At 40.0% G+C, this 10,572-nt stretch overlaps 1 protein-coding gene across 3 annotated transcripts; it reads right to left on the reverse strand.

Annotated features, from left to right (window-relative positions):
• Window positions 1-6: 6 nt before the first annotated feature.
• On the reverse strand, window positions 7-10,039 carry LOC307027551 (interferon-induced, double-stranded RNA-activated protein kinase-like). Of its 3 annotated transcripts, XM_079695825.1 has the most exons (14): window positions 9,788-10,039; window positions 8,588-8,714; window positions 8,387-8,460; window positions 8,163-8,309; window positions 7,894-8,026; window positions 7,169-7,239; window positions 6,433-6,523; window positions 6,254-6,303; window positions 6,078-6,165; window positions 4,690-4,748; window positions 4,485-4,604; window positions 4,250-4,390; window positions 1,063-1,267; window positions 7-932 (listed from the first exon to the last, which is right to left on the reverse strand). In XM_079695825.1, exons 1-14 carry the CDS (start codon window positions 9,886-9,888, stop codon window positions 900-902), a joined length of 1,440 nt encoding a protein of 479 aa, XP_079551951.1. In that variant the 5' UTR covers window positions 9,889-10,039; the 3' UTR covers window positions 7-899. The 3 variants fall into 3 exon arrangements, with proteins under 3 accessions (XP_079551951.1, XP_079551950.1, XP_079551952.1); XM_079695824.1 differs by having other exon boundaries at window positions 7-1,267; XM_079695826.1 differs by lacking the exons at window positions 6,254-6,303; window positions 6,433-6,523 and having other exon boundaries at window positions 7-1,267.
• Window positions 10,040-10,572: the final 533 nt, after the last annotated feature.

Below are 10,572 nucleotides of genomic sequence, written 5' to 3' on the forward strand. Positions count from 1 at the left end.
TTGCAACTATACAGAGCTTTAGCAATACTGTATGTAATTATGGAAATGCTAATAAAGTTATTGAATTGAATTGAATCCTCTCCTGTTGAGCCGGACTGAGAGGCTCAGATAACTACAGCTCAGTGAGGTAAAGGACTCTCTGAATGTTTAGATAATTCACTTTAGTCTGAGTTAGCTCAGTGGTACACCTTTATCTATTTAATATAGTTATAAAAAAATAACAGAATAGATAATAACCGGTATGAAATCATTCCAATCTATACTATAGGACAGTAAATAAAATACAGTTTAAAAGGGGAGTGATTAGCTAAATATGCATGAATATAATAATAAAGATGTTAACTAGGTAACATAAGATAAGATAGACTTTAAAATGGTTGTGTACTGCTTCACAGGAGGGGGAGAGAGGGGAGAGAGAGGAGAGGCTCTGAGACAGGAAGTAGAGGTCCTGTATTCTCACCACTATTAATGAACAACAGAAATAAAATAAACAAGTTACATTTTTATTGGCTGTGGTCATATTTCAAGGATTCTTTGATTATTTAATTGTATAAAGATCTTTTTCATATTGGCGCCAGCTAAAATATTGCCTGGGGCAGCAATAGGTAAGGGTCTATTGATCAATTAACAGCCTAATGTTTGTGTCATTGATTTCAAAGCACAAAGAGAAAATCCTACGTACCATTATTCTTCAATGTTTTCATTTTATTATTATTATCACTCACGTTTCATAATATGATAATCTAATACAAATAATTGAAGCGTACTCAATCCTATTCAATAATTGTATGATCTGAGGCTTTCATGAAGCATATAAAATGCCCAAACACCTAAAGTGAGTGCGCTGATCTTCGGATCGGGGGGGGACTCGTTCAAATCCCGCAGCAGTCAGCATTCCGCTATGTCGTTGGGCAAGACAACCCAAATTGCTCCTGTGTGGGGATTGCCCACAGTATTGAAAGTATGTAAGTGGCTTTGCGTTAAAGCGTCGAACAAGTGACATGTAATGTAATATACTGTAGGTATATCAACATTTCCCTCAGATACGCACGGCAGACTTACCTTAAGGTCTCTGTGGAAGTGTCCCTTGCAGTGAATATATTCGACTCCACTGACTATTTGCTGAGCAATGGTTACACTTTCTTGTCTTCTCTTGGAGTCTTGCAGAGACTGAGTGTTCTTCTCTTTGATCCACTTTGTGAGTGTTTTTGTTTTGCATAACTCCATCTGAATATAGAGATACTTTGCTGATGGATCCTCTATAGACCTAAGAAAAGAGAGACGAGAAACATGATAATATTACTATTCTTTTAATGAAGTCACTTCTTCTCGGTATGTTTGAATCAAAGCTTGATAGTCCCTGTGAATGGCTAGAAAGTCTTTGCAGCTCTGACCAGTGGACATACAGCGGTTAAGGCTCACCCATCTCCAAGTTACATTACATGTTACTTGTTAGACGCTTTTATCCAAAGCAACTAACATACTCAATACTGTGGACAATCCCCACAGGAGCAATTTGGGATGAAGTGTCTCAGGGACACAACGACATGCTGACTGCAGTGGGGTTTGAAGCTGTGCTCCCCTGATCCCAACACCAACGCACTAGTCCACTGCGCCACAGCCTTCCTTAGAAGTTGAGAGCCATGTGCAGCTAATAGTGGGGCCTTGAATCAAAGATATGCTCTGCATGCTGTCTATTAGACCCTCCAGAAAAACGCGGGCAAAAATCCTTGATTATGCGGGCTAAATTCCTTGATTATGCGATTAAACATGCAGGGTTTTTATGTGATTTTATGCGGTGAAATTGCGGGAAGTTGCGAAATATGCGGAAAGTTGCGAAATATGCGGGAAAAAATAATAACTATTTTTTTTTATATTGGGCTGTCTTATTTATTCTCTCTCACACACAACCTGCCACTAACGTTAAACCCTTTTACTATTCAATTAAAGAAATTCAATGTTTATTTATTGTAAAAGCAATTGGGCTACCACACACACGCGCACACACACACACACACACACACACACACACACACACACACACACACACACACACACACACACACACACACACACACACACACACACACACACACACACACACACACACACACACACACACACACACACACACACACACACACACACACACACACACACACACACACACACACACACACACACACACACACACACACACACACACACACACACACACACACACACACACACACACACACACACACACACACACACACACACACACACACACACACAGACGTTCGGGACGAATCCCGATGGGCCGGTACTGAAGTGGGCCGGTCGGACGATGTGGGCCGGCCGGTAACCGGAAGGGCTCGACATTAAATGGCCCGCTGGCCCGGAAGCACTATTTAGACACCCCGGGCCAGCATAACGTACTTTGCCCGCTCGGGCCACTAAAAATATCTTTTAAAAAATGGTCCTGTGGTATTGGTATTTTGACTAGCAATTTAGTTAAATTGTTTCGTTTATCAACGCTACAACATAGCGTTTTGTGAGTCGGTTGTCGTTGTTGGGTGAAAAGCAAACAGCTGTTTGCTGCGGAGCGCAGCGCGAGCAGGCTCCCCTGAGCGCGCTCCTTCACTACAGACTATTGCGCCACCTAACCATTCGCCAAAAATGTTTTTAATACCAGCGGTAACCGGCCAAGCGCCGGGTAAAAAACAATCATCAAATAAAAGAAAGTAACCGGAGGAGTTAAAGGAGAGTGACAGGGAGCATGAGAAGAAGAGCGAGAGAAAGTTTCGGCCAGCTTAATCGATGGAGTTGGCTTCTAGTGGTGCGGTGACGCGTCCTAAAACCCTTTAATAATCTATCGAATAGATTTATGATTCGAAAATTATAAAAGTAGGGTAGACATGTGGAGATTATCCGGCTGAACAAAACGTGCATTTATCAAACAGGTTTGTTTTCCACAGACCTAATTTCCAGCTATTTTCCAAAACCCTGTGGAGAAATCCCATTGCTTTTTGTCGAGGGAACCAGCAGCTTACTTCCTGGTTTTAGGACGCGTCACTGCACCTCTCAATATGATGCCAATATAAACAAGGTCTTTTGTCGGCTCTGTACATCAATGCCGACCTATGCTGTAAGTGAAGAGTAGACAATATAAAGGTATTGGCTTTAGGGAAATGTCCCAGCAGTTTAGGATAATGAAGGTTCTAATCTAATCAATTACATAGCCATTACATTTCTAACTCCTAATGACAGGAAGGCAGAAAGCGCTTTATACAAATAATAATACTCATAATAATAGCAGACATTTTTTAACAATGACCACAATATCATTATTTTAATAAACCAAATATGAACAATTGAGGAAATTTAGGAAGAACTGATGATTCAAGTAGTAATGTAGTTAGTGCATAAATTACTTTTGCAACAAATGTGTTGTTCCAGAGGGCCAGTGGCATTTTACCCTTAATGTCTACCTCTGCGGTAAGTCACACCCCCACCCCCCCCCCGCCGACAATTTACTAGCGGTATTTACTTGCGGTACCGCGGTGGGCCGGCGGTACCGAAGTGGGCCAGTCGAGAGTCCCGGGCTGATTTGTAGTCCCAGTCCGCCCCTGCCCCCCCCCCCCCCCCCACACACACACACACTTCTCCGCCTCATTCTGTTTTCATTTAGTCGTTCGTTATCTGCAGCTTCAATCTTTTAGGCTACTCACTTCGTTTCTTGTAGCCCTCGAAAGGGTTTTGGAGGTTGATGCCTCGGTGAACGTGCGTTGTTTGGCTTTCTTGTCCGCAGCAGCAGAAAGCCTTTTCGAATGTTTGAATGAATCAAAGTGGGTCGTCACCGTAGATTTTCTCTTATGCTCCAACACACAGTTGCACGGGGTGCAGAATAGTTTCCCCCCACTTTTTGCCCGGTCTTTAGTTGAAATGTTCGTCGGTAAATGAGATGGATTAGATTTTTTCATCTTGGTGTTTTCTCTATCGTGCTCCACACGTTCACTCTATACAGTGTTGTTTACATTCTGTGATGCGCGAGCTGATGACGTCAAGTCAAGACGAGTTAACTTTTTTTTTTCTCAACTTTGTGTGGAAAAATGCGGGGATTATGCGGCCTTTTGATAAATATGCGGCCTTTTAAAAATCTGCGCCATTTAGCTGATTATGCGGTAAATTCTGCAATCGCCGAATCGCGTTTTTCTGGAGGGTCTAGTAGTCTATAGCCTGATTAGGGTTACTGTATGGGACTTACTGGGAAGAGCTGAAACTGCTAGCTGAGTTTCCAGCTGTAATGTGACCTTGGTATCTTGAATCCTCCATCCAAAATGTGTAGTATCTGACGATGTTACAGTGGAGAAGGTCTGACAATGTCCCCACCTCTCGAAGAGCTTTCCTGATCCAAAAGAGAAAAACAATGGGATCAGTAAACAAAGTATTTGCACACATACTGCATAATGCACAGTTGATCTGCACTACTGCATACTTACTCGTTACTGCGGACAATCTTTACAGCAAAGCACTTGTTCAGCAGTTTGTGTCTTGCTGCGTAAACCCATCCATAGGCTCCACTTCCAAGACACTCAGTGACATCAAATTCTGAAGTAAACCTGTCGAGTTCAACACTTTTGTTCAGGCAAAAGGGTTCTTGATTGTACAACAATTGTTGGGAGAGGTTGTTGGTTATTTTCCTACCTTGAAAGGGTGGATGCCTGATTTTCAGTATTTCCTATGATCTTGTCTTTGACAGGATGCTTAGAGGACAAAATAAAATAGAGTCAACATTCCCTGCTCTCATTGTTGTATACTATTTAATAATAATACTATTATTATGTTGCCCTCTACACATATAAAGTAAGCAGCTTTCACAGTTTTTCACAGATTCTGACAGAGGTGGGAGAAGTACTCTTATCTTGTACCTAAGTAAAAGTAGAAGTACTAGAGTGTAGGAATACTCTGTTACAAGTAAAAGTCCTGCATTCAAAATGTCACTCAATTAAAAGTACTAAAGTATTAGCATGAACATATACTTAAAGTACCTAAACTAAAAATACTCATTGTGCAAATTGGCCCATTTCAGAATAGTATATATTATATGTTTGAATAATAATCATTGCTGCATTCTGATTCTGATTAGAGTGTTCTCAAAGCTGGTAAAGGTGCAGCTAGTTTTAATGACGTTGTGCAGGGTAGCTTGTGAATTTACTCCAGGTGGAACTAAAGTCTGATTTAAGTGTTGTTTAAATGTCATATTATTAAATTCAAATATGTAAAGTAACTAAATGTAATACATAAAAGTAATGTAGTGGAGTAAAAGTACACTTTTACCTTTTGTCATGATTTTAGTTTTAAAGTTCTGTTCTCCCTGTGTCCTTCCTTCCTGTGTTTGCCCTCCTGTGTCTGATTGTCTTATTGTGTTCACCTGTTGCCCTTGTGTTTCTGCCTCCCCTGCCCAGCTGTATCTTGTCCTGTGATTACCCTTCTGTGTATTTAATCTTGTCTTCCCCTGTGCTCCTTGTCTGATTGTCGTCTTTCATGTCACGCTTCATGTTGGTCCCTACTCGTCCTACCGGTTTATGGATTTCAGGTTTTTTCTTGTTTGGTTATTGTCAACAGCTTTTGTTAAATAAAGCTCACTTTTTGTTATACTTTGCACCCCTTCACCTTATTCTGCATTTGGGTCCTGATAACCTCCAACCCTGACACCTCTGGATGTAGTGGGGTAGAAGTACAAAGAAGCAAGCGGGAAAACCTTTGGAACTCAGTATCACTGTCCAAATGTGTTCTAAAATACTGCAGAGTATACATCACCCCCTTTACACTTAAAAGGGTGAATCAAAACCTCTCAGGCTTATGCTGGCATAGATTTGAGGGGAGGTGTGCACCCTTGTAAATTCGGTATGGTCCTCTATTCTCAGCTGTTAAGGCCCTCTGGAATGTACTTGGAAATACACTCTGAGATATTGAACATAGATGTAGCTCTGACTCCAGCTAAACAGTGTATTATTATTAACTTGTTATGTCTGTCTTGTAAGATATATTATAAAATCTTATCAACAAATATTGTGGTATAAAGAACATACCTTATCGTTAGAAGAGTTTGATGAATCGGTGAATATTCCAGAGCCACTTGTACCTGTGGACATGCTTGGTGACGATGCAATAGACTCTCTGAGGAACATAATGAGAGGCATTGTTAGAGCTTTCCAGCGTTAAGCTATACAATCTGTTTCAACACTAGGATAAATAAGTGCCTTACAGTGAATTTGACAACCTGGTTGGGGTATCATTTTCAGACTCCAAGGGCATTTACACAAAAAAAACAGATAATTGTTAGAATGTAGGATGTTCCAAATCAAATAATGGACCTCTTGGAGCCATTTACAATATAATGTTCATTATTTAATGTCACCACGCTCAGATGGCGGGAAAACAGACCTGAGCTTGGGAAGGGATTAATGAATCCTCAATTGTTATTGAGTGACTTGTGCTCGTCGACTTTCTTTGTGATGATGCCTTAAACAAACCCCTAGGGGAATACAAGGAGGGACATGAGTAAAGCCTTCTCGGTATTTAACTCCATGTTCTGCTTTCATACCAATGGCAATAATACTAAATTCACACAGGGGAGCAGCGAAGTGCCTCTTGCAGCAATAATGAAATGTTTCTGCGGGTGTGTGGCTATTTATGTCCGTCACTATGTGTCACTAATATATATAGAAGAGGAGGATGAAACCATATGTAATAGTCACACATACATGCACACAGCACACAAAGTGACATTTCACCTCTGCATTAAACCCATCTAAGTAGGATTGTAGAGCGCCCGGGGAGCAATGGGGAGTGGGGGGGAAGTCCGGTGTCTTGCTCAAGGGGACCAGAGCATGGCCCAGGAGGGGAACTGGGACCCTCTCCACAGTGCAAGCCCCTACTAAGTGGATAATAATTCCGATTTGAACTGAAAATGCATCCTCCATTTTGTTTTAGATAACACATTAGGGTTTGCTGCCGGAACATTCCAGCCACACTAGCCCGCAAAAAGTTAAACTATCCCCAACTATTAATGTGGCTGAGGTAGGAGCGGCACGCGCAGCTTTACATTGTAACTGCATGAACGCTTGCCACAGTCAGCACTTTGCCACTCCCAGGTGTGAATTCGTAGTAAGTGCTTTACAGGGGAGTTGATGGCGTTGACGACACAGGCGTTGCACGACCACCTTCAGACACTGTTGATCTGACGGACACCTAAAATGAAAGAGAAGGTGTTTGACATAACATTAGACATTATCAGAAGAAAAGGGGCTATACAATACAATTAAATCCATCTAACAGAAACAATTAAATGCCTTGCTAGTATGTTTAATGTAAAGGGCTGACTTGTATATGGTCTCTGAGAGCATTAAGCTGCTTTCACAGCACCAGCGGTAAAAAGTCTCTTCACTGATGTTGCCGTTGTGTTTCTATGGAAGGGGCAGTGCCGCCACACCAGGAGGAAGAGCTCCCCTCGGCATCGGGCACCACCCGTAAATTGTTTTGAGCGATGCGCTCAAAGTTAAAATGATTTCAACTATAACCTCATTTACTGCTAAACTGTTGACACACAACCAACCTGATGACAGCCGTATAAAATAAACCGTAAATAACTGTTTTCACTGCAAAGATCTGTGCCCAACTTCGCGGTGAGCAAAGAGAAAATTGAGTACCATGTGAATGCAGCTTTAGGGAAATTAAACCACTACTTTTCTGCTTAACTACCCTTAGCTGCCAGTTAAGTACACCTTGCTATCACCGTTGTATTAAACTATTTTATAATATATATAATATTATATTGTGGAGTGGACCTATTCAACTTAAATTGAGGATTTCTGAGGATTTAAAGAAGTACACAATATAAAATACCTTGCTGTCCCAGTCTGACTGCTCTTGAAGGGCATCCCAGGCGAGTTTAGCTGCCTTTTGTTTGGCTTCCTTGGTAGTCCTTCCCTCAGCCACTGGATACTCCTTGTGTTCGATTATTAATCTGTAGGAAAATCTGTGGGGTTTTTTTTAAAAGGAGGAGTTTAGTTAATTATTTTAACGTTTGAATGTTGTTTAGAACAGGAAATCAATGAAGAGTTAGAGTGACTTTAGTGTCTATTCAGGTTACAGAGGTTGAGGTTCATACTGACTGAGGCTTATGGGCTGGTCCCCATCTTCTCTCTTCGATGTATGTAGGGCAGAGGTTTTTTTTCTGACAGTATTGGTCAACAAAACTAATGAAATTCTTTTCAGAGCTGTTGTCCTGAGATTTGATACTGAGGCTTCTTTTCTTATTACTGTAATAAACAAGATACATTTAACACAGATGAAAACATGAAAATAAAACATTGCACTGGCTTTGTGATTTACTCACCAGATATCAGAATCATTTTGATTTGGTTCCTTCTTTTGTTGAGCTGATGTAGGGCTGTAATTCTCAACTGCAGTCTGGAGAAAACCAAAACGCTGTGTCACACCCTACAGCATATGTTTAGGCCTATGATTGGTATTTGACCTTTAATAAAAGGGGCTTGTTAAAAATAGAGGACGAAAATATTAGGGTCGCAACTCATACCTGATGTGCGCCCTCCTGATGTGCGTCTCTCAGGGCATTTTTAGCAGCATCTTGCTTGGCTTCCTTTTTCGTCTTCCCCACACCATCAGGATAGACTTTACCATTCAGGACCACCCTCTGGGTGAATCTGTAGAGCAATTATAATTATGTTATTCAGGCAAACTTGAAATAATGTTGGTGGGGTTGGGATGCATTCAATCAGTTGGTTCTGCATAATATAATAGTAAGCCTCTAGTAACCATCCATGTTGTTAATTGTGAGCAATAATGTGTGCCTAACTTACTCTACAAGGAGTAGAGTAAGTTAGGCATATTGCCCCATTAAAAAGATATGCTACTGTTTTTAAATGATCTCAATTGAATTAGCTACTATCAGGAGGAAAATTACTTCAGGGAAATACAGTCAATTACAAATATATATATGGATATCGATTGATGTCGTGATCCTTTCATTATTTTTATCAACATAGCCTATAAGTGCATGTTTTTGACTTGTCCGTAGGCCTACTTCTCTCAAGAAACCCAAGGGTGCAGTTTATTTTCATTGTAAGGCAAGTTTATTTGTATAGCACCTTTCAACACAAGGCAATTCAAAGTGCTTTACAAAAAGGAAATACATATTATGTATACATACGTCCTCATATGTCATGACTTTATTGAGTATTTTACAAGTAAATTAGTTTATTGTTCTTGAAGAGGTTGATTACTTTGGACTTGGGACATTATAAAATCAACAACCCCTTAAGAAGCTTGGTAAAGTCAAATAATGTGCATTTCATTTACGATTTTTTTATAATGAAGATTTGTTAATTTATCATTTAGGCCATTTGTTATAAACAAAGGTTACACATTATGAGGAAATAATCACACCCAGAAAATGACCGATCCCTGTGTGAGTGAAAAGTGTAAGTATAGGACTACTGTATTATGAACATGCAGAGCTTTGATAGGCCTATACTTTATTCTCTATTTAGTTTATGGTATCTTCCCAATGTAGACCAACTAAAAAGTAGTTTAATGATTCTTTAAGGAGTTTTCTGATTAACCATGTGTCCTCTTTAAAGGAAAAGCTGTTTTTGTCTGTGAGAAGTCCAATAATCTTGATATTGAACTACTCCCACTACCGTTCTGACCGAATAATATAGCTACACAGGAAGGCTTAAGCATAAATCACGGGTAAAAGGAATGTTATTAAACTTACGTTTTATCGTGGTCTGGGCCAACAGAGCCACGGTCCTCATATTGAATTAAAAAACTTGTTTTCTTCGCGTATTCGTTCAGTTTAGAAACAGCACTTTCCATCTTAAAACACGTCAGAATTCAATCTTGAATTACGTAAAACGATAGGTTCAAAACTACACCGCTCACAGCAGCTCTCGGTTTTCCCAGTTTGGTCCCGCGTAGCTACATATCCTTGCTGCTTCGATTCAACTGACTTTTGGATACAACTAACTTTCGATTTCCTGATATGACAGTAAACGTCATGACGTTACGTGACTTGACAATACTGATACATAAATCCAGACAAACAACAAAACCTACACTGTTATATATTTTTTAATGTGTGTGGCAACTGATTTAGGTACATTGACGTTTTGAATTTGATCGTTTGCATATTATGTTTAGATATTTTACTTCATTATAGGCTACATCTCATTGTATTTATTCTAACCTGACATCTGCTTTCCTACATACTTTACTCTTGAATTAATGTCTATTGATTTATTGAATGTAACTGTTTATTAAAGACACCAAAAACCACAAACTTCAAACTTGGCACCACTCGTAAAAATGTTTTAATCTAACTTACACTTACACACCCTAACTTGCACAATACATTTTAACCTAACTTATACACCCTAACTTGCACAATACATTTTAACCTAATTTACAAGACTGCTGACAAAATCCCTGACACACAGGGTTTATTTTTGGTTTATGCACCCACTGTCTCAGTATGACTCTTGCCATAGCCACGACGGCCAT

The sequence above is a fragment of the Notothenia rossii genome (assembly GCF_949606895.1).
Source record: "Notothenia rossii genome assembly, contig: scaffold_335, whole genome shotgun sequence".
NCBI classification, from domain to species: domain Eukaryota; kingdom Metazoa; phylum Chordata; class Actinopteri; order Perciformes; family Nototheniidae; genus Notothenia; species Notothenia rossii.

Excerpts from the sequence above, each read along its gene's own strand:
- LOC307027551 (XM_079695824.1), bottom strand. The coding sequence starts at position 9,888 with ATGGAAAGTGCTGTTTCTAAACTGAACGAATACGCGAAGAAAACAAGT. Across the intron at positions 8,027-8,162 it reads GGACCAGCCCATAAGCCTCA|ATTTTCCTACAGATTAATAA; the intron begins GTCAGTATGAAC and ends AAAACCCCACAG. Across the intron at positions 4,605-4,689 it reads CAGGCATCCACCCTTTCAAG|GTTTACTTCAGAATTTGATG; the intron begins GTAGGAAAATAA and ends TGAACTCGACAG.